General features: G+C 42.6%; 2 protein-coding genes across 4 annotated transcripts; both read left to right on the top strand.

Moving 5' to 3' along the window:
* The first annotated feature begins 423 nt into the window (after positions 1-423).
* On the top strand, positions 424-1,945 carry LOC120733275 (H-2 class II histocompatibility antigen, A-U alpha chain-like). Its single transcript, XM_040031376.1, has 4 exons — positions 424-484; positions 555-800; positions 1,050-1,334; positions 1,421-1,945. The coding sequence occupies exons 1-4, from the start codon at positions 427-429 to the stop codon at positions 1,549-1,551; spliced, it is 720 nt and encodes a 239-aa protein (XP_039887310.1). The 5' UTR covers positions 424-426; the 3' UTR covers positions 1,552-1,945.
* A 1,470-nt stretch (positions 1,946-3,415) lies between these two features.
* LOC120733268 (H-2 class II histocompatibility antigen, E-S beta chain-like) lies at positions 3,416-27,095 on the top strand. Of its 3 annotated transcripts, none has more exons than XM_040031365.1 (6): positions 3,416-3,534; positions 3,623-3,895; positions 5,567-5,780; positions 5,878-5,945; positions 6,024-6,149; positions 26,726-27,095. In XM_040031365.1, exons 1-6 carry the CDS (start codon positions 3,480-3,482, stop codon positions 26,749-26,751), a joined length of 762 nt encoding a protein of 253 aa, XP_039887299.1. In that variant the 5' UTR covers positions 3,416-3,479; the 3' UTR covers positions 26,752-27,095. The 3 variants fall into 3 exon arrangements, with proteins under 3 accessions (XP_039887299.1, XP_039887300.1, XP_039887298.1); XM_040031366.1 differs by lacking the exon at positions 26,726-27,095 and adding an exon at positions 6,470-6,829 and having other exon boundaries at positions 6,036-6,149; XM_040031364.1 differs by lacking the exon at positions 26,726-27,095 and adding an exon at positions 6,470-6,829.
* The last annotated feature ends 690 nt before the right edge of the window (positions 27,096-27,785 follow it).

Genomic DNA, 27,785 nt, shown 5'->3' with positions numbered 1-27,785 from the left:
GACAAACACAGCTGTGACTCTCAGCTCCACAGTAACACACATGAACTCAGGTGTGTTTTAAACTGGGAACTAATTAAATAAGACATCAACTCATATTTCACAGTGTTTGTAAACAAACTGAATCATTTTTATTAAAATAAAGGTTGTTTTATTTTGAAAATCCTCAGAGTGGAAAGCAATCAGAGGAAATTTATTTTGGAGAATCTATAAATATTGATTATCGATCAGAGCTGTCTGTATCATACCGTGTTCTCCTTCAGCCGCTGTCTGCCTGGACACTGATGACATCATGGGGAGTGAGCTCTGTGATTGGCTGCTGTGTGTTAGAGCTCAGCTGCACTTTCAGTCACACACACACACACACACACACACACACACACACACACACACTCACTCACTCACAGTTTAACTGTCAGAGAGCTGCTGATGAAGATGAAGGAGCTGCTCGTCTTCCTCTCCTGTGTCCTCTGTGTCTCTGCTGACGGTGAGTTTGTCTCTGCAAACTGTCACCAGGTTATTGGTGAGATTATTGATCAGTGTTTGATGTGTTTCAGGTCAACACGGTGACATTAAAATCGCTGGCTGTTCAGACTCTTATGGAGAGGACGTGTATACACTGGATGGTGAAGAGCTTGCCTACGCAGACTTCAACAAACAGGAGGAAATCTACCCTCAGCCTCCTTTTGCTGATCCTATGACTTACCCAGGAGGTTATGAACAAGCTGTGGCTACTCAACAGATCTGCAGAGCTAACATGCAGAACAGTCGTAAAGGCATGAAGGACTTCCCTCTAGAACGTGGTAAATAAAACTTTTAACACCTGTCTGACCTCACCTGTGTTTACCTGCACGCTCTGTTAAGTAAGACACTGATGACATCATCAGCACTGATATATTCTGTTCAATCAAACACAGCAAGATTCAAACAGATTAAATATATGAGATTATTCCACGTTAACCACATTCAGACTATGTGTACAGAAACTTCCACCTGACATGTTCATATTTGTGTTAAATTGATCGTCCTCTGCCTGATGTGTTTGTGCACAGATGCTCCTTCAGCTGTGATGATCTACACCAGAGATGAGGTGGAGTTTGGAGAGAAGAACTATCTCATTTGTTATGTGACTGGTTTCTATCCTGCTCCTGTCAACGTCTCCTGGACTAAGAACAAAGAGAAAGTCACACAAGGATCCAGCATCAATGTTCCCTACATCAACAAAGATGGGACCTTCACCCAGATCTCCAGACTGGACTTCACCCCACAGCAGGGAGACGTGTACAGCTGTAAAGTGGAACATCTGGCCCTGACTGAACCAGCAACCAAATTCTATGGTGAGAAAAACTTAAACAGAGACCACTGAAAGAGGTACAGATGAGACAGATGTGTGTGGTTCACAGTTTCTCCTCTTTGTCTCCAGAGGTGGAGGCATCTGGTCAGTCTGATCCAGGTGTTGGACCCTCTGTGTTCTGTGGAGTGGGTCTGACTCTCGGTCTGGTCGGTGTGGCTGCTGGAACCTTCTTCCTCGTCAAAGGAAACGAGTGCAGCTGATTGGCTCACATAGTTCTACAATGAGCTCATAATCAGACTGTGCTGTATGTGTGTGTACAGAGAGTTCACCTGTAGTGAACATCTGATTCCTCTTTTCTGTCTGCTTCCTGTTACCTGTTCATCTGACATGCTTTAATAATAGAACCCCACCTGTTCTGTCTGTCATCATAGGTGTCAATAAAGTTTGACTCTGGAATTAAAATCAAAGCTTCTTTCAGCCGCTCTCCCACCACAGCTCCACAAAGTCAAAATATAACAATGAGACTGAAATCAGTTTTATCTGAACTCGGTGTCAGGAGATCTCAGTGTGTTCATAAACTGCTATAATGATTCTTTGTTTATCAAACTGTTTCACATTTTCATATATCAATAAAACATCTGAGTAATAAACCCACAAATCTGTGTGAGGCTGTTCTTTAAACCAGCGGTCCCCAACCCCCGGGCCTCGGACTGGTGCCGGTCCGTGAGTCGTTTGGTACCGGGCCGTGAGAGTTGAGGCTCAGGTGTGAAATGTTTGGTTTTCAGGGTTTTTATCGGTTTTCAGCGTTATTTTGTTATCGTTTTTATCGTTTACTCGGTTTTCCTGGTCTTTTCACGTGTGTTGTGAATAAATCTTTTTTTTTTTCAGTACTGGTACTAGTTTTATTTTGTTGTATTTATCCGCGACACCTTAAAGGCCGGTCCGTGAAAATATTGTCGGGCATAAACCGGTCCGTGGCGCAGAAAAGGTTGGAGACCTCTGCACTTAAGTATTTATAAATGTTCATGGATCCATTTCACTCTGTGGTTTGAGTCAGTGCAGAGCTGAGTCAGGTGTGTCTCTGTGGGTTGATGTGTTTAGGATCTGCTTCTTGTTAATCATCCTGTAACACCATCTGTGACATTGGTCACTGATGGTGTTACTAAATTCCAGCTTTTAAGGAAGATTTCAGGTGTGTGTGTGCGATATCAGACTTTGAGCTGTAACTCATCTGTATGCTGAAATGCAGAGATTCATCGACTGATCATAATGCAAAGCAAAGATGTAAAACTAAATATCAGATAAAGATGCTGATGCAGACAGTTGAATTAAAAGTCAATGAATGTTTATTTAAATGAAGCTAACATGTTTATACTCGTGCTGTAACATGTTTTAATATCTGACATTTAAATGATTGAAACAACATTTACATTTACTCTAAAAATGATCTGCTCACTAATAATCAGCATCTATTAGCTGAATATGAATTTTTCAGTATGAAAAAGGTCAAACATTTAAAGCTAATTTGAACCTTTACTCTCAATGTAACTGAAATATGATTCAGCTGCTGTAAAGATCTCTACATGATGACATCACACTTCACATTAATTTGAATACATGCCTAATTTCAAGTTTGAGACATATTTCAATCATATCCATGAGATCTGTGCTGCCCACGCAGGGAAATCCATGGAAATGCTTCACAATGAGAGTGTTTCTGTCCTTTTAATTTTAAATATAGACACAGGACGTGTTAGTATAAACAGTGTGATGCAGGACTGAAAAGTACTGAAAGAGAGTGGATTGTTTTATTGATTAATAAACAGGAGGAAATTATGAACAGATGTTTTATTATTATTACAGCAGTGCTGATGTTAGGAGCTGGTTTAGTGTTTGCAGATAATTATTCTAGATTTATCCATGAGTGCAGACTGTGACTGAAATATAAATGAAAACAGAAGGTTTTGAATGCAGCAAGGAGGAAATGTGCTGATGATGTCTCAGAGTGCTGCTGTCTGCTTTTAAAGCTTTAATGGACTCTAACACACACACACAATGATGAAGAGTGTGAGCTGGTGTCACAGAGTTCTTCCTGGTAACAGATGACGCTGTGGTCATGTGACCTGTCCTCTGTTTTTAGAGCAGCTCTCAGTCAGACTGAGTCAGTTTGTCAGGAGAACTCAGGAACATGGCTTCATCCTTCCTCTGCCTCAGCCTCCTCTTCATCAGCCTCAGCACAACAGGTATGATCGATACACTGATCACTGATCAATACTCTGGTCAGGGATCAGGCCACAGTCTGATGTTCTGTGTGGTTCTGTTTGTTCTCAGATGGATTCATGGAGTATTATGTGGGGCGCTGTGACTTTAACTCCACTGAGCTGAAGGACATCGAGTTCACCCTCTCTTACTATTACAACAAGATCGAGTACGCCCGGTTCAGCAGCAGCGTGGGGGAGTATGTTGGATTCACTAAGTACGGAGTGCATAACGCAGACATCTGGAACAAAGATCCTGCAATCCTGGCTACATGGAGAGCTGCGAAGGAGACGTACTGCCAACACAACATTGGTATCTGGAACAGCAACTTTCTGCCTAAATCAGGTGAGTGTGCTGGTCTGTGTGACATCATCAGCTGTTCATGTTACTCTGAATCATTCATGATGGACTCACAGCTGCAGGTCAGACTCTGGTGATCAATAACTGTAATAAATCACTGATCACAGCTCTGGCTATAACGTCACAGAGCTAACCTCAGTCTGTGGCGCTCCCTGCTGGTGAGACAGGCAAACTGACAAACACAGAGCTCAGCTGCTGTTATTTAAAGTGTGTGTGTGTGTGTGTGTGCACATGAGAGAGGCCCTTTCACTGTCCACTTTTAAAACACATCTTAAACCTCATTTTTATTCTTTGGCTCTGAGCTTCAGCCAGACTGCCAGACATAGCTTTTTCTTTTAATTAATTAACTTTATTTTTTTTAAATTCATATCTTATGTATTTTTATTATTTGTTCTGATGTACAGCACTTTCTGTTAGCTGTGGTTGTTTTAAAGTGACAGTGAGCTCTGTATGTCACACACAACCTGTGCCCTGTGTACAGAATATAGCTTTCTGTTGATTAAATTAACAACAGACAGATTATAAAGTGTTTCCTCATGTTATGGATGAAATCAGCTTCCAGCAGCAGCAGCTCAGAGAAACATGAGGAGAACCAGCTCAGACCTCCTGTGGAGAGCAGCAGCTGTCTGGTTCTACATTTATTGCTTTAGAGTCTTAGATGGTTATATTTACAATTGCACCTAAATGCATCATGAGTGTTGAACCATGTGTCGATGAGCAGGCTGTTTAAAGCAGTAACTTCCTTTCTGTGAGATGGTGTTACCTTAGAGAAGGAAGCATGTGTGAGAGGTTTCCAGCAGCTCTTATGTGACCCATCTGTGTGTGACTGGTTAGAAATATGATCTAATAAACAGTCACAGTGACCCCTTCAGGCTCTGGATGGTACAGTCTGATCAGAGTTCCCCTCCATCAGGGCCTTGCTCACCACCACCATCATGATCTCCTCCACCATCATTGTTCAGCCTACAGATTTTCATCACCAGCTTTCCCCAGTGTAATAAAATAGCACCCAGTGTAAAACATTCTTTCATCAGCTGCTCGCAGTGTTTCTGAGTTTGATTTTGTTGATAGTTCTAAAAAACAAACAACAAAAAACACTGTAAAAAGAAAAAAGTGTATCTAACAATAATAAATCATTTTTACTTCATAATTTCTGTTCAGGAATCAAACAGCTGGATGAGCAGAAATTCAAACTGGAACCAGCTGTGGATTCAGTCCTTTAGTTTGATGTTGATATTAAACTGAGTGAAAGCAGGCTGGGTTCATCTATGTGTGGATGATCTATAGCGATAGTTTATCATCAAGTCTCCATGTGTCAGATTTTACTTTCAAACCACAGCAGCTGATCTGCAGAAGGATCAGTTCACTGATGGTTCACACTGATGTCACTCTGAGTCAGCGCTTCACTGGATGTTAATAAAAACTGATCCAGGTTCGAGTCTGGTAGATTTCCAGCACATACAGCTCTGCATGTCTTACTTTATAATAATAATGTTTACAGCCTGATGATGTTTCTCCTCACAGCTGATTCATCATCTGATGTCAGACTGCTTATATGTGACTCTGCTGTTGACAGTATCTTTATTAATGCACATGTATACAATCATCCCTGATGATATGATAATAACAATAACAGAAACTCATAATATCCTCTAGTTAAGCCGTACGTCAAACTTCACTCCACGACGCCTCTCTCCAGTCAGCATCCCGCCATGTTGGTCTGCAGCGTCTATGACTTCTACCCCAGTAAGATCAAAGTGAGCTGGCTGAGAGATGGACAGGAAGTCACCTCTGATGTCACTTCCACTGAGGAGATGGCAGATGGTGATTGGTACTACCAGACCCACTCACACCTGGAGTACACACCCAGGTGAGCATCATAATCCATAGAAACAGACTTTTGATATGAAGTCTAGACTAAAGTTTAAAAGTTTAAGATCTGAGAGTCAGTGATGTTTGTGTTGAAGGTCTGGGGAGAAGATCTCCTGTAAGGTGGAGCACGCCAGCCTGGAGAAACCTCTGATCACTGACTGGGGTAAATACCTGTCTGTATCTACACACCTGTACACACCTGTACATACCTACCTGTCTGACTCTCACCTGTGTGACTCAGATCCCTCCTCAGACTCGTCCATGCCTGAGTCAGAGAGGAACAAGCTCGCCATCGGAGCCTCAGGACTGATCCTGGGTCTGATCTTATCTCTGGCTGGATTCATCTACTACAAGAGGAAGGCCCGAGGTCAGAGCAGGACTCTCACTCACAGACCAGTTCATACCTGAAACCAGTTTAGACCAGTCCAAAAGTAAAACCACATTACATTAACCTAAAACTGGTTTGGATCTGGTTTACGTCAGTGTTTTTTTTTATATATTGAAGTTTTAACATTTCACCCAATTTTAGACCATTGCTGTTTTTCAGACCCCTGTTAGATAGATTAATGTTTCAAACACAGGTTTTTAAAACATGAAACTTTACTGAATCATTGGCATTGATCAGTTTAAATTCAGTGTCCATGATGTGTTTGTTGGTGACTGTGTCCTTGTCTCTTCTTCTTTCAGGTCGTATCCTGGTTCCCACTAACTGAGCCTGTTCCTGGTCCTGGTTCTGTCTGATGTTATAAAAGCAGCTGCTTCCTGTGTTCAGCTGACTGATGATGAAGATGAGTCTAGACTCTGAACCTGATCCAGGACCCTCTCACAGCTGTTGGTGGGTGTTTTGGTTTTACTGGGATGGTCTTGGATCAGGTCTAATGTAGACCCTGCTGTGCTTCACTGTGCATCTCTGCTGTTTAATTCATGTGATGTAATCCCTGTAATCCACGTCTCTGAATGATTTGGGTGTTTCTGCTCATCTGATTACTATAGATCACACATTTTTACTGGAGGTCATTGTTGCAAAATAAATGACTCAAACTCTCAGCTGTCTGTTTGTTTACCTGCATCATGTTAATGGCATACTGAAGATTTTAATGATGTAACAAAATCCCGGTGTGTTGGCCAGAACACCACTTAAGGCCACATTGTCCCAGAGTATAGAGGAAGTAGCTTGAGGTTCGGTTTGAGGCACTTTTATTGTCACAACTCAATTCCTGGGGCTGTAAACACATTTGCGTGGACATGTGTGTGGTTTTCTACAAAGGAAATAAACAATACAAATAGAAGATAAATAAAGAGAATAGACAAGTGACATATTCAGATATAGACATATATAGATCAGAACAATTTAGTACACTTCAAACTGCTCACACTATGCAACTAAACAGCATTAGTGCGAGGTTAAGTTACCGTCGGTACATAGGAACTACTTCACAATAATAAATACAAAATAAAAGCTTCCCCAATATAATCTGCTGTCATGCTCTTATTGCGAAGGGCAATCAGGAACGCGATACTTCCGGACGAACTATGATCGGTATTTTATTAATCCTCATAACTAATTGCCTGCTGCAAACTCCATATTTTAAAGTAAACAATCACCAGCATCACATACAACATACAGGGAAGGTCTGATAACACAGGAATGACGTTATGGACATGTGAGAGACCGTACATCAGGGGTTTGTTTATTTGTTTGTTTGTTTATTTATAAGGAACCCCATTAGCTTCCACAACAGTGGTTGCTAGTCTTCCTGGGGCCCAAACCATCGAATACCACCAAATAAAATGTTACACAATGAGTTGGATGCAAATTGTCCACATAATTTGGCTCTTAGATCCACATTAAGGTTTTACAATTCTGAAAATGTAAACATGTGAATATTAAAAATTATATAAAAAAGCAAAAAAACCAAAACAAAACACTCAAACAAAATACACAATTTCCATTACAAGTGACATTACCCTCTACAATTTTTACAAATACATTACAAACTGCCTAAATAGGCTTTTAGGTGATTTTTAAAATTATGAATAGAAGCCAATTCTCTAATTGCATAAGGCGACTTATTCCACTGAAAAGATGCTCTAAATATAACAGAGTTTTTCAAAAAGTTACTTTTAACTCGAGGAGTTACTAAATTGTGGTTAGTTGAGAATCGTGTAGCATGATTATGTATTTCATCTGGATGCTGCAGCTGAGCATAAAAAAGTGTGGTGTGTTTACCAGTATTGCTTTCTTTAAAAATACAAGTAAGCCATAGTATAATTTAGCTTGTACAGAAAGCCAAGAAAGTTTACCGCGCATTTTATCAATACTTGTATAATATGAACAGCTTAACACTAATCCGGCCGCCCTATTTTGGACTAACTGAAGTTCAGATCTGTCTTATTAGCTGCTGACCAAATGATTGAGCAGCACTCTAGATGAGATAATACTAGTGCGTTAATGACATCTTTCATAATTGAAGAAGTGATATAAAAGGAGCATTTCCTAGCTATAGCTATGCCCTGTCCCATTTTCTTAATAACAGAGTTGATGTGCTGAGACCATGAAAGGTGGTGGTTTATGGTAACACCAAGTAATTTAATCTGGGTGACCTGTTCTAATGCCGATCCAGCTATGGAAAGGTTTAGCTGTGAGCTGTTGACTAAGCGTCCTCTACTTCCTATTAACATGGATTTAGACACGTTTAAAATCACGTTGTTTTTACTTATCCAGTCAAACACGTTCAGCAAATCTAGTTGTAACATGCTTGTCAATTCAGAGTAGCTACTGGCTGAATAAAACATGGTGGAGTCGTCAGCAGACATTACAAGATGAGATTTATCCAGGACATACGGCAAATCATTCGTGAAGACTGAATAGAGAAGTGGACCGAGGCAGCTGCCTTGGGGTAGACCACAGTTCATTTCACAGCCCTCAGAGAAATAACCGTTATAATAAACCTTTTGCCTTCTTCCAGACAGATAACTTTCCATCCAGCACAAAGCAGCTGGTGAAAATCCATAACATTGTAGTTTATCTATCAAAAGATCAGGATTTATCAAATCAAATGCAGCACTAAAATCCAAAAAACTCATTTTAGTTCAGGGGCCACATGGAGAAAAGTCTATTCTCAAGTGGGCCGGACTGGTAAAATCATTGTATATATAACTTAAAAACAACAACTTCAGATTGTTTTCTTTGTTTTAATACAATCAACATAAAAATAAATCTAGAGCCTGTGGACAGTATGTTCAAAGTAGTACAGGCACAACATAGCTATTAATTAGGGCTGGGTATCGTCACTGATTTCTAGAATCGATTCAATTCCGATTCACAAGGTCCCGAATCGATTCGATCCACGATTCGATTTAATTCGATTCGATTCGATTCGATTTAAATCTGGGAAATTTTGACAGTCAGAAATATAATTCAGATCAGAACATTTACATATTTTTGTACCTATAAAAAGGAAGCTGACACACGCAAGACTTTATCACAGGTGTGAGCGTCACAGCAGATGCCTTTGTGTCAAAGTAGCTGAAGATAAAACACAGAAAAACATGAAGGTGATTTTCCTGGCCTGGATTTTATAAAAATATTCTGCATTACGTCAAAAACGAAAGAAAACCATTAATTAATGAACATTACCTCTGACGTTACAGCGGTTTTATTAGAGACACGGCTAAGTGTTTTGCATTTTGAATAATATTAAAAAGTTTACATTTGTTCAGTATTGAACAGCAGAAATGAGGTTTTCTTTTCGGAAGAATGTAAAAGGGAAAAAAACAGCGGCCGACAGCCTGTAAGCAACAGTAGACTGGTGCGTAACAAGCAAGCGAATAATGAAGAAAACAGAGAGAGAGAGAGAGGGGGGGGAGGGGGGGGAGGGAGAGAGAGAGAGGGGGGGGGGGGGGGAGGGAGAGAGGGAGAGAGAGAGAGCTGTGCATCGTGGTGGAAGCAAAACAGTAAAAGAATCCATGACGATGTTTATGTGAAGCGTAGTTTGGATCTTCTTTTGCTGCTGGTTCGGTCAATAATGTTTGGAGAGAGATCAAACTAACAGCTTTAGAATCAGTGCATAAAGGGCGTGAACACAAAGCGCCGACCCGCCGAAACATCAGAATCAGCGAGCTGTCGGCTTTCAGCCCCGACTGTGAGAAAGTCACATCTCACTGATTCTGATCCGCAGGTCGCGCTGTGTGTTTAAGTCTCTGTGCAGAATCCGTGTACCTGCTCTCATTTACTGTCTTAGCTGTTTGGTGGTTGTTGAAATTTTGTGAGATGTCACCAGAGATTCTGGCATTTCGGGCAAAATAAATTTATATTAAAAAATCGATTCAGGATTAATGAATCGATTTTACGTTGTCCAAGCCAGAATCGATTTTAATCGATGAATCGATTATAAAAACCCGCCCCTACTATTAATCATAAAACATCTCAAGTTATTGGAAAATTCTGAGGACAAAGAACACACAAACACACAGTGCCTTTCAGTGGGGTTGCATAGTTTGACTCCTGATACCTGGCATCTTTAGCTTTCACCAGCTCATCAATATCAGGCTTCACATCCTGAGCGGCAGCTAACTTCAGGATGTGATTCGAGTGCCTGTGCGTGAGCCTTGAGCGCAGTTTTGTTTTATTTATGCTCATTACAGAGAAACTTGCTCACAACGATACGTGGTTGCGAACATGCACAACAGTTTTGCAGCGAGGGCTGTAAAGTTGGGGTAACCTGGCAAGAGATTCTGAATGTGTTCAAGCCAACTGCGGCAAATTTGCCCTTCAAATCCGAGTCACACTGCAAGTCTATTATTTCAAGTTGGATCCGGACGGGCAGATCAGAGGGATTCACGGTGAACGGCGAGCACAAAACTTTGAAGTCTTTCTCCAGCTCACCAAAAATCTGAAATCGTTGCTCAAACTCTAGTAACAGTCCCGTTATTTTATCTTTGAACTGCTTCATATACGCCACACTTTGGATCGTGCACACATTTTTCAGACAGGGGAAGTGAGCTGCATCACCACCAGCGAGCCGCGTCTCCCACAATGACAGCTTCAACTTGAAAGAACGTATGCTGTCATAATCCTGCGTGACAACTTGCAGCTGTTTGTTCAAGTTATTCAGGTGCTCTGTAACATCCACCATAAATGCAAGGTGCTGCATCCATTCTGCAGAATGAAATTCTAACACTGATTTGCCCTTTTCTTCCATGAACTGTTCAATTTCTTCTCGTAAATCAAAGAAACGCCTCAGCACAGCACCTCGGCTCAGCCATCTTACCTCAGTGTGGTATGGCAGGCCATAGATGTGGTCTTTCTCTCTGAGAAGACTGTCAAACTGACGCTGATTGAGGCTTCTGGATGAAATTAACAGTTTGGATGACCACCTTCATGACGTTATCCATTTTCAGTGACTTGCAACACAAAGCCTCCTGGTGCAAAGTACAGTGAAAAGTCCAAAAACCATGTCCTCCATTTGCAGATTGCACTTTATCTCTGAACCTTTTTTACAACGCCTGCTTTCTTCCCGATCATTGAGGGCGCACCATCTGTAGCCAGGCTGACAGCGCGGGACCGGTCCACTCCGACCCTGTCCAGCGCGCTGACGAGTGCGGTGAAAATATCAGCTGCGGTCGCTGTATCTGTCATCGGTACCAACTCCACAAACTCCTCGGTGACGGTCAATGTGTCATCAACTCCGCCGATGAAAATTGCCAGTTGTGCAACATCTGTAATGTCCGTGCCTTCATCAGTTGCAACTGAAAACACAATAAATGACTATATTTTGCTTCAACTGTCTGTCCAAATCCGCTGAAAGATCAGAAATCCTGTCGGCAACCGTGTTTCCTGTCAGGCTGATATTAGCAAAGGCCTGGAGCTTTTCAGGGCACACAATCTCCGATGCCTTCATCATACATGTTTTTACAAATTCACCCTCACTAAATGGTTTTGAAGCTAGTGCAATTTCATTAGCAATGAGGTAGCTGAAAAATTGCTGCTCATTTTTATACTCTACAAATTCATCTCACGGGCCAAATTAATCCCGTTTGCGGGCCTGATCCGGCCCGCGGGCCGTACGTTTGACACCCCTGCCTTAAACAAAAGCGCTGCTTTGCACCCTGGTTGCAATTATGCAACACACTTACTCCTTTATGCAACACACATGGTCCTGCATACTACACTCTATTTCATACATAAGACACTTCGTTCAAAAATGAAATGTCAGGGTGCCATTTGGAAAACACATGTATCCAAAATACAAAACACATCGGGTAATTGCAACCACTCAAATATACACCTGAAGGCACTTACTTGCAAAACTGAACACCAATTAGCCAACCACAAAAAGCCCTCAGTTTAGCCATTTCAAGAACTTTGCAAGCATGGATGGAGGGAGAGCAAGAGGAAGAGGAGGAGGAGGCCGAAGAGGCCATGCACGGACCCATATTTCTGATGACATAAGAGCAACTTTGGTGGACCATGTCATCAACCACGGCCTGACTATGAGGGAAGCTGGGCAGAGAGTCCACCCACATCTAAGCCGCTTCACAGTGGCATCTGTAATACGAACATTCCGACTAGAAAACAGGTCTGTCTTCATCTCACTGCCTTCTACTCTACTCAGATGGTTTTTATAGTACTGTTCTACAGTTACCATATCAAGTGTGCAGGGTATTACAGGGTGCTAATGCTCCTTTTGCAGCCAAAGTGGTAGTTTCTGTGAAACATACCATGATTACTTATATTGAAGTACAGTGTTGTACAGTGGATGACACAGTACATACAGTAAAGTACTGTAAGAAAAATAAGCAAAGCGATGACAATATGTGGTTGTATTTCTCTAGAATGTCTCGAAGACCTTCTGGGGCAGGACGCCAACGCCTGTTCACACAACAGCAGGAAGTTGCCGTCGTGGACCTAGTGAGGGCAGACAATGCTATCCGTCTCCACCAGCTACGAAAGCAAATACTTGCAGACAGGCAAGTGTTCAACAACATAAACCATGTGAGCATCACCACCATCAGACGCATCTTGAGAAAACACAGCATCACCATGAAGCAGCTCTACAGAGTCCCATTTACAGTTTTTTCTGATTGCTTGAGCACATTCTTTGTAACTATTGGCTAATTTTGCAAAACTCTTCACACAAATAAGAAAACCTGTCACCCAATCATCAAAACATTGTAGTTCTCTTGCAAAAGCAAACACAGCCAGATTAACTCGTCACACCTTCGTAAAAATGGTGTTTCCGTATCAAACAGTACACACAAGCCATCATCTACTAAGCACACAATGCGCCAACTACACACTGATGGTATGAATAAAAAACACATCTGGCTTTTGCTTCCTCTGTGCACAAGGTAGGCCATGTCAGTTTGAGCTCATACTTCTGTCATAGATCCATAAGCATAGAGGGATCCAAACTTCAAGTACTGGTGTTTATTCACACACATCAAAACAAACACAAGTGTTTATTTCCAATGTTAAAATCTCCCAATTCTTTGAATCTTTGGGCTGAAGGAAGGACAATACTCGGTGTATAAATGCTCAATCAACAATTCTTTATTTCCATACAATCCAACAAATCAGAGCATTACAACGTCCGGACTGAAGAGATGTCTGCCGATGGTCAGCAACATTTCTCAAAATGGTGACAACTTTCACAGACTTTTATAGCTAGTAACAGCCCCCCTTCTTGTCATAAAAGCGGCATCTTCACATTTTTCTAATTGTTAGTGAGACTGGCTCCTGACCTTGCCTTCCTGTTTTTCTGTGTGAAAGTAGGAAGGGGGTAAGGAATGTGGTTTTATCTCCTCTCCCCAGACACCAAGTCTCCTGCTTACAACCTTCTTCATATGATTCAGCAATACAGTTTTTTACAGTCGCTAACAAGCGCCTACCCATAATTCAGATACTTTTTCTAAACTCTTAACACAGACCCACACCTACAAAACACAATTGGCCAAATGGATAATATCCTTCCCAAAAATACATTTTGTTAAATATATACTAACTCCTCATTTCAAAATTAGAACACATCTTTCTCTGCACACACTAACTGTACAAAAACACTATAAATCTGACTCAAAATGAAATTAGTCTGTCAAAGAATAACACTTGTCTTCACTTCACAAGGTACATGCAGTCAATCAAAGTACACCAGGTGTCAAAATACTGGCTATTATTGACATTACAAAAACTGCATAGACTTTTATGTTTCAGTTTTACAGGTATGTGCATGCGAAACATGCAATCCACCATTTTGACACCAGAAATGTCTTGGTTGGTAACTGTATGTCCACATGTACAGTAATGTTCACATTCAAAAGCATTCCAGTAAAAAGCAAACAAGTTTCTGTGTCTTTACTGTTTACTACAGGAGGTACAGTAGAAACACGGTATGATAGGGCAGAGAAAGTGTCACAGTATTGCTTACAGTGAACAAAATATCCATGGAACACACAAGAGCATTCTGAACAAAAAAACAACAGCAAAAAGCCAAGATAAAAAGGGGGGGAGGGGGGCTAAAAAAAGGCAAAAAAGTTGCATCTAATCTCTGCGATCTTCAGGGTTAGGCCACATGTTTTCATCAACATCACATCTGATGTCAGCCAAGTCGATGCACCTGGGAAAAAACCGCCTGGTATGTCGGATCCACCCTTGGCAATCGTCAACTGTGATGTCCCTGGAGCCAGCATCCATGGCTTCAAGGAGGGACATCTGGTCATGTGGCTGATGGTCATAAACCTTCCACCGCCATGAAAAAAAAGAACTCCTCTATGGGGTTGAGGAAAGGTGAATAGGGTGGAAGGAAGAGACTCACCAGTCTTGAGTGGACTTCAAACCATGTTGTTATTGCTTGCGAGTGATGGAAAGCCACATTGTCCCAGGTAATTACAAAGGTCCTCATGTTTTCACCCTCCGGACCCTGCTCTGGAACCAGGCGCTGGTGGAGATCATTGAGAAAGGCAAGCAAGCGCTCTGTATTATAGGGTCCAACCTGACATCTGTGAAGGAGTAATCCTGCATTTGCAATTGCTGCACACATGGTAATGTTTGCCCCTCTCTGTCCTGGCACATCAACTGTGGCCCTTTTACCAATCACATTCCATCCACGTCGACGCCTTTTGGCCAGATTGAATCCTGCCTCATCGATGTATATGAATTCATGAGGGGCCTGGTTGGCCTCCAATTCCATAACTCTCTGAAACAAAGTTTATGTAAGTCATGTTAGTACTGTATACCATACTGTACTGTAACCTAGTATTGTGTAGGTTACCTACTTGCAAAGTGCAAAGCTTATAGAACTGGACATTGGATTGAATATACACTGTACCTGGACATATTGTCGTCGTAGCTCCTTGACCCTCTCACTGTTCCTCTCAAAGGGAACAGTGTAGAGCTGCTTCATCCGCACTCTGTGTTTAGACAATGTCCGCGTAATGGTTGTGAGGCTGATTCTATCGATATTGTCAAATACCTCATGGTCCGCCACAATTCTAGTTTGAATTTCAGGCAGTTTTATTGCATTATTTGCAGTAACCATTTCCACAATGGCAAGCTCCTGATCATTACTGAGGAGCTTTCCTCTTCCCCCAGAGGGTGGAAGACGTTGCATTCTTTAGAAAGACAGACAATTCAACATATGCATTACTGTATGACCATATTGACATGTCAAGTGAGAATAGGAACAATCCATGTAAAATGCAATACTTACCTGTTGGTTTGTTGAAAGGTGCGTATAATGGAGGCAACCGTTGACCGCCTCAAATTGGGCTGCACTCTTTCACCAGCCTCTCTTAGTGAAAGACCATGGTCGATTACATGGTCAATGATAGTGGCACGAATTTCATCACTGACTACTGTTCTTGCAGCCCTTGGAATGCCACCACCACGCATTCTTACACCTCTACCTTGCCCTCTCCTTGGGCCTGCTCTTCTCCCTGGGCCCCTTGCTCTTACTCTTCCTCGACCAGACATTACAGTGTTTGTCTTTTTTTTTGTTTCCAAAAACATCACTCCTCAAGGTCTTGCCTTATGAACCCCACTGAGTCTAAGCCAGAATGGAAGAAGCTGTGGTTGGCCCAATTTACCCAACATAAATCAGCTGTGTGTCAATTATTCAATTGTTTGTTTATTATCAGCTGAGATATATTTTTGATATTGATATTGTTTTTGTACTGATATCATTGCAGGGGCAGAGGTTTTTATACTGTATCTACGGTTTGGAATATTGTTTTTGCTATTGTGGGATGTTGTGTGTTAACATTCGTAGATACTACAAGAACAGTCCATAGTTTTGTTGGGAGGTATAGCTTATCTGTTAAGAAAATGTAAGCATTGTGGAAATGTGTTCACTGACTGCATATTGGGTGAACACGACATGAAATGTGTGAATGGTATGGCCACAACAGACCGATCCTTTGCTAATTGTATTAAGAGTTTTGCAAATGTGACAACTGTTTGGACAAACGCTTGTTAGCGACTGTAAAAAACTGTAAAACATTTTCAAGAAAACAGTGTAAGACATTCACAGCCGATCAAGGATACAGAGTGATGCACACTTTATCTAATGAACTACAAAATTATTATGTTTCTTTTATTCAAGAGTATAATGAAGACTAAACTACATACATAGCACACCATCAGAACTAAAGAATAATATATGGCCTGCAGCTGTTAACCTAATTTACTACATTGACTTCTGGTCATAAAATGGCATATGTTTAACTACTAGTCTCAACACCAAGTATAGGATTATTTGCAATCGCCATAATGACTATATGGGTTACTTGGTCTGCAGTGAACATGCTTCCTCTGCCCCAGCATCTGGTCATCTAGCAATTCTGTACAGTAACAACTTCAGTATTTTTACATCAATGGTATTGGTGTGTTTCTCATTGGCATACGGCAGTGCTACAAATCTTTGTGCAAAGTGACTGTACTAACCGATTCTCATTTCAAGATGTCCTTATGATGCTTGCTACAGTGTAGCAGCTCGAGTTAGGCTGGACCCGTTGGCCAGCTCCCCTCAGGGTCATTCCACGGTTGATGACATGGTCCACTATTGTAGCTCTGATGTCATCAGCAATTCTATTTCTTACTCTTCTTACCCTTCCTCTCCCCCCTCATCTTCCTCTCCCCCCTCGTCCTCTCCCCCCTCCTCGTCTTCCTCTTGCTCCTCCTTGTCCTTGTCGTCCTTGTCGTCCTCTTCATCCTACTTCTTCACCTCCACGTCCTCTTCCTCGGCCTCCTCTACTTCTCACTCTTCCTGCTCCCTCCATTGTACTCCGCACACACAGTTTACCTGTATTATAGTGCTTAGGCTGATTGCAAAGTGAACTAATTATCTAAAAAAGTTTTCACATGTGAAAGTGTGCCAGACAGTTGGCAAATTAGTGTTAATGATAGCCATACATGTGTATACTTTTGCTAGGAGTGTGTTGGAAATTTGGTAATTGAGTGTTGTGCAGTGAATTGTGCCTACAGTTTTGCAAAGTGTGTGTTACAAAATTGCAAACTGAGTGCAAAGCAGTTTTTGTGCTTTTAGTTTTGCAAACTCAGTGAGTGGTTTTGCTATAAGTCTGAATAGTTTTAGAGATTGTGCTACAGGAATCACAGTTAGGGTTTAAGCATTCAGAAAAAACTGTAAGAGGAACAGTGACGGGGTCAAAGGACTCCGAGCTGAATATGTACGGGTACGTGTAACTGTCCTTTACATGACAATACAGTATTGGTGAAATCCAGTAGCAGCTGAATATGTACCATATCAGTACCACATGGATCCATCCTGAGAGCTACACAGGTACTTGTGTGAGGGGTGAGGGCTCTGTATGTGCTACACATACTGTACTTACCTGGAGAAGACACTGCTTGCGATGTCGATGAGGTCCTGTGGCCAGAGCCCACGTATGCACAATTGTCATGATCTTTTGTGTGTACAGTATAGTGTCTTTTTGTCAACAGAGTTACATTTTGACAAAGGAATGTTAGGTTTTGAGAGTAGAGTTTCAATTTGGCACAGATGTGAATGGTATATTTCTCAGTGTTGTGTCATGTTTACTTGTGTTTAGAGATTTGGCACAATGAGCGAAGTTTTGCAAAATGTGTTCAAGCAACGGGCAGTCTGAGGTACACCTGTGCACTACTCATGATGTCAGATCAGCATCCTGATGTGGCACACCTGTGAGGTGGGATGGATTACCTCAATATGGCAGATGTGCCCACTACCACACATTTGGACTGATTTGTGACCACTGTTTGGGAGGGATGGTTATATTGTGTATCTGGAATGAATTTTAGGTCTCTACGTCCATCCCATGGGGAATGGGAGCAGTAACAAAGGTGTTGTGTTTATATTTTTGTTCAGTGTAATTAGCAGTCTTAGAAAGGGTCAGTTTAGGAGCAGCCACAGGTACTGGAGAACTCACACAAGCAGCATCTGGATGACCTGGATGAGAAACAACACTACACACAGTCGTACAGGATGTAGTCCGAGACGTAGTGCACACAGAGTCCATGAAACCTGGCCGAAAAGCATGCAGTAGTGAAGGTGGTGATGGTTGTGGACTGAATTCTCCTGAGCCCTCAGTAGAAACAGGGACGGGTGCAGGCACATGCCGGACACTAGCCACTCCCACCTGAGGAGTAGGTACGGGTGCGGAGACGGGCTGTATCCTGGCCGACCTCACCCTGGGGACCGGAACAAGCACCGGCAACGGCTGGGTAACTGCCCTTCCCACCCGAGGAGCTGGTATGGGTGCAGAAATGGACAGAGCCTCAGCCGGCCTGGAAACCAGAGCAGGGACCAGCTGGGCCTTAGCCTCCCCCACCCGAGGAACTAGTACGGGTGCAGAGGTACGCTGGGCCCGAGCTGCCCCGGGAGGAGAAACACGAGCATGAAAAGGAGCAGGCTCAGAAAAAACAGGCCGAGAAACGGCAGGCTCAGGGTCCACATGTACTGGGTCGACAAAAACAGATCTATCAAAAATGAACTTCATGTTTTGCAGTCTTGGTATTAGCAGTCCTTGTTTTATTAGTTTTCAAAATCCTTGGGTTAACAGTTGTAGAATGAGCTGACTTGGGGATGACTGAACCAGACTTAACAAAACCTGAACTGACAGAACCTGAACTGAGTGTTGTAGACCTGGTAGAAGTGTTCACAGTTTTTCCTTTAACCGCATTTACAGCCTTTGGAGAGCGCTTATTGTCTTTGATTTCTCCCTGTTCAGAGGGAGCAAAATGAAAAAAACTTTTCCCAGTCTATGTCATCGTTCAAAAGGGACACATCGACAGGATCAGGAGTGCGTCTATTGTTTTTGATGTCCAGAGAAGCGGAAGAAGGATGATCAGTGTAACTCACCACCGGGAGTTGCTTAACATGTGAAAAGTGACGGCGGCGTGAGCGTCGCCTCCTCTGAGGTGAGGAAGCTGACGGGGCATACAGCTGAGCCTCTGACGTGCGGGATGGCAATGCAGAGGCTGGAGCGTGAGCATCCGAAGAAAAACGGAGCACTCCCACCTGAAGCGGCCGAGGCTTGGGTGCGAGTGGGGCAACAGGCGGAGGCCTTTGGCAACTTCGGGGACCTCCAAAAGCCAGCCGAGTTCCGCGGAATAAGTGCTCATAATCCGGAGTGCGCCACGGCTTCCAGCGGAGCTCCTCCTCCAGCTGGGCGAGGGCTGCCTCCCGGCGCTCATACAGCTGAGAGCGGTTTGCTGGGTCCGTGTAATGGTCGCGTTCTTCTGTCATGTATCGCTGTGTGGCAGGCAGGATGAGGACCCAAACGCAAACTCACGGAAAACAGAACTGAACCCAAAATGCAGCTTTATTGCTGACAGGTGACAAACGATAGCAGAGATACAAAAGCAATACAAAACTAAACTAAACTGGGAAGAGCTAATAGTAACACATACCAGAAGACACGGGGAGAACCACACACAACATGAGGGAGAACGCGACACAGAACTGAGGGAGACGCAGACATAAATACACAGAGGGTTAACGAGGGAAGTGGGAGCACACGGGGAACACAGGTGACACTGATAATCATAACAAGACACGGCAGGAGTGAACGCAACACTGATGGGAGACGGGCAAAGTAAAACAGGAAGTACAGAGGTTCAGACAGGAGGAGAGAGAGAGCACGGGCATAGTAGGCTGGGGAAACATGGAATGAAACACGAGGGGGGGAGACGAGGGCTCACAGATACATAGAGGGGCACACAGGGGATAAAAGTCACAAGGGGAAAACACATAAGGAACAACGTAACAGATCAACCCAGGAAGCATGGCTTAAATAAGGAACGAAATACAAAAATACAAGGAACTAAGAATACTGGGCCCACATGGCCCAGGACCATGACAACAGAGATGTGATGATTTTGTGGATAATTAAAGTCAGTCATATATCCACAAACACAACACGATGAAAGTCAGTGATGCTGCTCGGTTTGCAGTCCTGAACATCACGGCACAAGCAGGATTCACTGCACTGTTAATGTGAGCTGTGTTATATTGCTGCCTCTGTTCGGTGGTGTCGAGCCAAACGGACTTTAACGTGTGTTTGAACGAGCTGACGGTTCACTCGTTAAGCTGAAAGAAAGATGCTTTAATCACAGCAGTCACACATGTGTCCACTGCACCATCTGGGTCTCAGCCTCCACCACTCTCAGCACTGGAGCCCCCCAGGGGTGTGTTCTGAGCCCCCTGCTGTACTCTTTGTACACATATGACTGTGTGGCCACTACCAGCTCCACCACCATCATCAAGTTTGCTGACGACACCGTCGTGGTGGGCCTGATCTCTGATAACAACGAGACGGCCTACCTGAAGGAGATTAGGAATCTGGAGAACTGGTGCCAGAGGAACAACCTCCTTCTAAACGTCAGTAAGACAAAGGAGCTGATAGTGGACTTCAGCACTAAGCAGGAGAGGAACTACCAGACCCCCGTCATCAACGAGTGCCCAGTGGAGAGAGTGGACAGCTTCAAATACCTTGGAGTTCACATCACGCAGGACCTGTCATGGTCCTGTCACATCAACACCGTGGTGAAAAAGGCCCGTCAGCGTCTCTACCACCTCAGACGCTTGAGAGACTTCCAACTGCCCTCCAAGGTGCTCAGGAACTTTTACTCCTGCACCATAGAGAGCATCCTGACGGGAAACATCTTAACCTGGTTCGGGAACAGCACCATGCAGGACAGACGAGCTCTACAGAGGGTTGTGCGGTCAGCTGAGCGCACCATCCGCTCCGAGCTCCCTGACCTGCACTCGATCTACAGCAGGCGGTGCTGGACCAAGGCCAGGAAGATGGTGAAGGACCTCAGCCATCCCAACAACAGACTGTTCTCTCTGCTGAGGTCAGGAAAGCGATTCCGCTCCCTGAAGACCAACACAGAGAGACTGAGGAGGAGCTTCTTCCCGCAGGTGATACGGTCTCTCAATCACAATCACACCACCACACAGTCCTGACCCACACATACAGTTCTTACACACACACTGGACTTTCTGGACATTGTTTTCACCTCATCACTTAAATCACTTTAAGCATATTTGCACTGCACAAGACATAATGTGGATTGCACAACACTGGTCACCATATTCTTCATTTCCAGTTAATACTTGTACAGCTGCTGTTGTTGTGTATATATTTATTTATATTTCTTCATACATTCTTATATAGTTCTATACTGTGTATTGTGTATTTTGTTGTACAGTTATTTCATTTTTAACCTTAATTTATATTTTATTCCTTAAATTTACCCTTTTTAATTTTTCATATTTATTTCCTATCTTATTCATAGCCTTTTCCTTTTTTGTTTTCTTTAGGTCACGAGCAGTTGTCCAAGCATTTCACTACATATCGTACTGTGTATGACTGTCTACATGACAAATAAAATTTGAATTTGAATTTGAGAGAGCCGGCAAACCAGCTGAAATAAGACCACATCAGCTGACTAACAAACACCTGGACTTCCTGCCAACAAGGCAAACGTTAAGAGTAATGTGAACGTGAAAAGTAAATGGCAGCTCTGCCCTACAAGCGTCCTCTGAGCCACTGTAACAGGACGCAGAGAAACAAGGACACGTCAGTCAGGCTAACGATGAACATCAAGCTAGCCAGAAACATTAGCCTAGCAAAACTAGTGCTGTGATGCATTGAGTGAGTTGTGGTGAAATTTCTCCAAACTACACTGTGTTGTTTCTGTTTTGTTATTTAAATTACATTTCTGTACACCTAAGGTTCCATATGCCTCTGTTTAGTGGGGCGTTAATCAGCAGTGCCCATATTCAGGGGCTGCATCGGAGGACCCTGCCTACCTGTGAAGACTGGAAGTGCAAGGCTGTTAAATTGGACGGTATAGACCAGCGGTCTCCAACCTTTTTTGCGCCACGGACTGGTTTATGCCCGACAATATTTTCATGGACCGGCCCTCAAGGTGTCGCGGATAAATACAACAAAATGAAACTAGCACGGGTACCGGAAAAAATAAATTTATTCATAACACACGTGAAAAGACCAGGAAAACCGAGTAAACGATAAAAACAATAACAAAATAACGCTGAAAACCGATAAAAACCCTGAAAACTATACATTTCACACCTCAGCCTCAACTCTCGCGGCCCGGTACCAAACGACTCACGGACCGGTACCGGTCCAAGGCCCGGGGGTTGGGGACCGCTGGTCTAGCCTATGATGCACACAACAGCAGTTCCTGTTGCAGCGACCATAGCTGCTGTGGTGGGCAGCATATTTGACAGAAATACAGAGCCCCTGTACATCTGGGGCGGCTGTAGCTCAGGTGGTAGACCTGCTAATCAAAAAGTTGGGGGTTCGATCCCCGTCTGCTCTAGTCTACATGGCTTATATCCTTGGGCAAGATGCTAACCCCAAGTTGCTTGCTGATGCATCCATCAGAGTGTGAATGTTTGTGAATGTTAGATAGAAAGCACTTACAGAGAATGAGCATAGAAAAAGGTGCCTTTGTGAATGAGGCAAGTTGTATGAAGTGCGTTGAGTGCTCAGAGGCTACGTCCACACGTATATCGGTACTTTTGAAAACGGAGATTTTCCGTTTTCGTTTTAAAAAATAATCCTGTCCACACATAAACGCAAAAATGAAAGAAAACGCTGCTAGGGACATGCCAAAGCAACAGATATATTAACAATATATTCCTAACCGTGTAGAAATGTTGGCCAATCAGAAGTCTAGAAGCCTCGGTGGGAAAAAGTAAACAAAGCTGGGGCATAGAAGCAGAACCGAGTCGTATGTGTGGAGGGACAGTAACTGTGTGTATATGTAAGCATTTAAACACTGCAGAGAGTAGAATTAACAGTAACAGTATTTTGTCTAAGTTCGCCGACAAAAAAACGACCAAACAACAGCGGTGGATGAACCAAGTGAACAACACTTTCCAGCAGGAAGGTGTGTCGCACAGATCTGGAAAAACATGCTTTAGACAAATGAAACCAAGATCACCATCTCCCAGAATGATGGAAGAATAAGGTATGGAGAAGGTGTGGAACAGCTCATGATCCAAAAACCCAGTGGAGGCAGTGTGATGCGTACCAGAACAAACCGGTTTCTCTGTGTACCTGCCTGTACCACTCTTCAGGACGCCTACCCCTTAAAAAAGAAAAGAGCACAGCAATGTGTCACTTCCTGTTTGGGAACTGGATTTGAATGCAACTATGTTAGGAACAAGTGAAGAAATTAGCAAAAAACCTGAAATGAACATCTGGCTGCATTGCAATGATATTGGAGACTGCAAAGCTGAGCATAACATTATCAGCTGGATAAAGTGATGCCCCTTATTATTTTCAGCCATTTTCCACTGTGGAAGACAAAAGACTCAGACAGGCCTTTAATTCATTTGAAAGCCACCCCAGCTGTGAAACTCAGAAACCAGTCTTACTTGTTATCATCTATCGTCCACCTGGGCCTTACACAGAGTTTCTGTCTGATTTCTCAGACTTTATATCTAATTTAGTTCTGAGCTCAGATAAAATAATTATTGTGGGTGATTTTAACATCCATGTAGATGCTAAAAATGACAGCCTCAACATGGCATTTAATCTGTTATTAGACTCAATTGGTTTCTCTCAAAATGTAAAAGAACCCACCCACCACTTTAATCACACTCTAGATCTTGTTCTAACATATGGCATAGAAACTGAACATTTAACAGTGTTTCCTGAAAACCCTCTCCTGTCTGATCATTTCCTGATAACATTTACTTTTACAATAATTGATTACACAGCGGTGAAGAGTAGACTTTATCAAAGTAGATGTCTTTCTGAAAGCGCTGTAACTAAGTTTAAGAATATAATCCACCCACTGCTATCATCTCCAATGCCCTGTACCAACACAGAGCGGAACAGCTATCTGAACGCTACCCCAACAGAGGTCGATTATCTTGTTAATAATTTCACCTCCTCACTACGTACGACTCTGGATACTGTAGCTCCTGTGAAAACTAAGGTCTCTAATCAGAAGTACCTGACTCCGTGGTATAATTCTCAAACACGTACCCTAAAGCAGATGACTCGTAATCTGGAGAGGAAATGGCGTGTCACAAATTTAGAGGATCATCATTTAGCCTGGAGAAATAGTTTGCTGCTTTATAAGAAAGCCCTCCGCAAAGCCAGAACATCTTACTATTCATCACTGATTGAAGAAAATAAGAACAACCCCAGGTTTCTCTTCAGCTCTGTAGCCAGGCTGACAAAAAGTCAGAGCTCTTTTGAGCCAACCATCCCTTTAACATTAACTAGTAATGACTTCATGAACTTCTTCACAAATAAAATTCTTATCATTAGAGAAAAAATGACCAATAATCATCCCACAGATGTAATATTATCTACAGCTACTCTTAGTACCATTGATGTTACGTTAGACTCTTTTTCTCCAATTGATCTTTCTGAGTTAACTTCAATAATTACTTCCTCCAAACCATCAACGTGTCTTTTAGACCCCATTCCTACAAAACTGCTCAAAGAAGTCCTGCCATTAATTAATTCTTCGATCTTAAATATGATCAACCTATCTCTAATAATCAGCTATGTACCACAGGCCTTCAAGCTGGCTGTAGTTAAACCTTTACTCAAAAAGCCATCTCTAGACCCAGCAGTCTCAGCTAATTATAGGCCAATCTCCAACCTTCCTTTCATATCAAACATCCTTGAAAGAGTAGTTGTCAAACAGCTAACAGATCATCTGCAGAGGTTTATTTGAAGAGTTTCAGTCAGGTTTCAGAGCTCATCACAGCACAGAAACAGCTTTAGTGAAGGTTACAAATGATCTTCTTATGGCCTCTGACAGTGGACTCATCTCTGTGCTTGTCCTGCTAGACCTCAGTGCAGCATTCGATACTGTTGATCATAATATCCTATTAGAGCGATTAGAACATGCTGTAGGTATTACAGGTACTGCGCTGTAGTGGTTTGTATCATATCTATCTAATAGACTCCAGTTTGTGCATGTAAATGGAGAGTCCTCTTCACACACTGAGGTTAATTATGGAGTTCCACAGGGTTCAGTGCTAGGACCAATTCTGTTTACATTATACATGCTTCCCTTAGGCAGCATCATTAGAAGACATAGCATACATTTACACTGCTATGCTGATGACACCCAGCTCTATCTGTCCATGAAGCCAGATAACACACACCAATTAGTTAAACTGCAGGAATGTCTTAAAGACATAAAGACCTGGATGGCCGCTAACTTTCTGCTTCTTAATTCAGATCAAACTGAGGTTATTGTACTCGGCCCTGAAAAGCTTAGAAGTATGGTATCTAAGCAGATTCTTACTCTGGATGGCATTACCTTGGCCTCCAGTAACGCTGTGAGGAACCTTGGAGTCATGTTTCACCAGGATATGTCCTTCAACGCACATATTAAACAAATATGTAAGACTGCTTTCTTCCATTTGCGCAACATCTCTAAAGTTAGAAATATCCTGTCTCAGAGTGACGCTGAAAAACTAGTTCATGCATTTATTACCTCCAGGCTGGACGACTGTAATTCATTATTATCAGGAAGTCCTAAAAACTCACTGAAAAGCCTTCAGTTAATCCAAAATGCTGCACCAAGAGTCCTGACAGGGACTAGAAAGAGAGAGCAGAGCTCTCCTGTTTTGGCTTCCTGTTAAATCCAGAATTGAATTCAAAATCCTGCTCCTCACATACAAGGTCTTAAATAATCAGGCCCCATCTTATCTTAATGACCTTGTAGTACCATATCACCCTATTAGAGCACTTGGCTCTCGCTCTGCAGGCCTACTTGTTGTTCCTAGAGTATTTAAAAGTAGAATGGGAGGGAGAGCCTTCAGTTTTCAGGCCCCTCTTCTGTGGAACCAGCTTCCAGTTTGGATTCAGGAGACAGACACTATCTCTACTTTTAAGATTAGGCTTAAAACTTTCCTTTTTGCTAAAGCATATAGTTAGGGCTGGACCAGGTGACCCTGAATCCTCCCTTAGTTATGCTGCAATAGATGTAGGCTGCCGGGGGATTCCCATGATGCATTGAGTTTTTCCTTTCCAGTCACCTTTCTCACTCACTATGTGTTAATAGACCTCTCTGCATTTAATCATATCTGTTATTAATCTCTGCATCTCTTCCACAGCATGTCTGTTTCCTGTTTTCCTTCTCTCACTCCAACCAATCACAGCAGATGGCCCCGCCCCTCCCTGAGCCTGGTTCTGCCGGAGGTTTCTTCCTGTTAAAAGGGAGTTTTTCCTTCTCACTGTCACCAAAGTGCTGCTCATAGGGGATCATATGATTGTTGGGTTTTTCCTCTGTATTTATTATTGTGCGATCTACTGTACAATATAAAGCGCCTTGAGGCAACTTTTGTTTTGATTTGGTGCTATATAAATAAAATTGAATTGAATTGAATTGAATTGAATTGAATTGAACTGTGTTCTTGTCTGTTCTTCTTTCTCCAGGTCGTATCCTGGTTCCCACTAACTGAGTCTGCATCCTGGTCCTGGTTCTGTCTAAAATTGTAAAAGCAGCTGCTTCATGTGTTCAGACTGAGGATGATGATGATCACTGTCTGAGCTCTGAACTTGATCCAGGACCATCTCACTGCTGTTGGTGGTTGCTATGGTTTCACTAGGATGATCCTGGATCAGGTCCAATGTCGATTCTGCTGTTTGTTGCTTTACCTCTGCTGTTTAATCAACGTAATGTAATCCATGTAATCCATGTAATCCATGTCTCTGAATGATTGGGGTGTTTCTGCTCATCTGATTACCATAGATCACAGATTTTTACTGGAGGTCATTGTTCCAGAATAAATGACTCAAACTCTCAGCTGTTTGTCTGTTTACCTGCATCCTGTTAATGTCACACTGAAGATTTTACTCATATAGTACTTGTATATGAAAAATATACAAGTACTCTATAAATCTCATGCTGTGACAGTATATATGGAGTTATTATAATAACTATAACTAAAAAAATTTCAATTTTCTGCAAAAATGATGTGTGAATGCAAAAATCACCAGAAAATTTTCTTTTAACTGTCACGGTCCTTGGTCTCCTGACCCAGCGTTTTTAGTTCTTTGTGATGTTTGTATTATTGTACTTGTGTGAGTTATTCTATGGCTTCTAGTTTCGATCCCTTGCCCTTCATGTTTCTCTATGTCCCCTCTGTTCTGTGTAGTCTGTGTCTGCATGTTTGAGTTCCCCTCTGTGTCTCTCGGTTCTTAGAGTCCTCTGCCTTATGGTTTATGTCTCTGTGTTTCTTAGTTGTCTCCACTGTGTCAAGTTCGCGTTTCTGTGTGATCCTTCCTGTTTTACTTTGAAGGTCCGTGTCTTATGTGAATGTGTCCTGCTTTGCTTGTGTCGTCAGTCCTGATTTCTCCCAGCTGTGCCCTCCTGTGTCTCATTCCCCTCGTTACTTCCCAGTGTATTTAAACCCTGTGTTTCTCTGAGTCAGTGTCGTGTCGTCCCTCATGCTGTGTGTGATTCTCCCCGTGTCTCCTGGTATACTTTATGATT

The sequence above is a fragment of the Simochromis diagramma genome, unplaced genomic scaffold (genome assembly GCF_900408965.1).
Source record: "Simochromis diagramma unplaced genomic scaffold, fSimDia1.1 OVJJ01000315.1, whole genome shotgun sequence".
Taxonomy (NCBI): Eukaryota; Metazoa; Chordata; class Actinopteri; order Cichliformes; family Cichlidae; genus Simochromis; species Simochromis diagramma.
The sequence above is the reverse complement of the archived record's forward strand: the minus strand, read 5'-3'. Positions and strand labels throughout refer to the sequence as shown.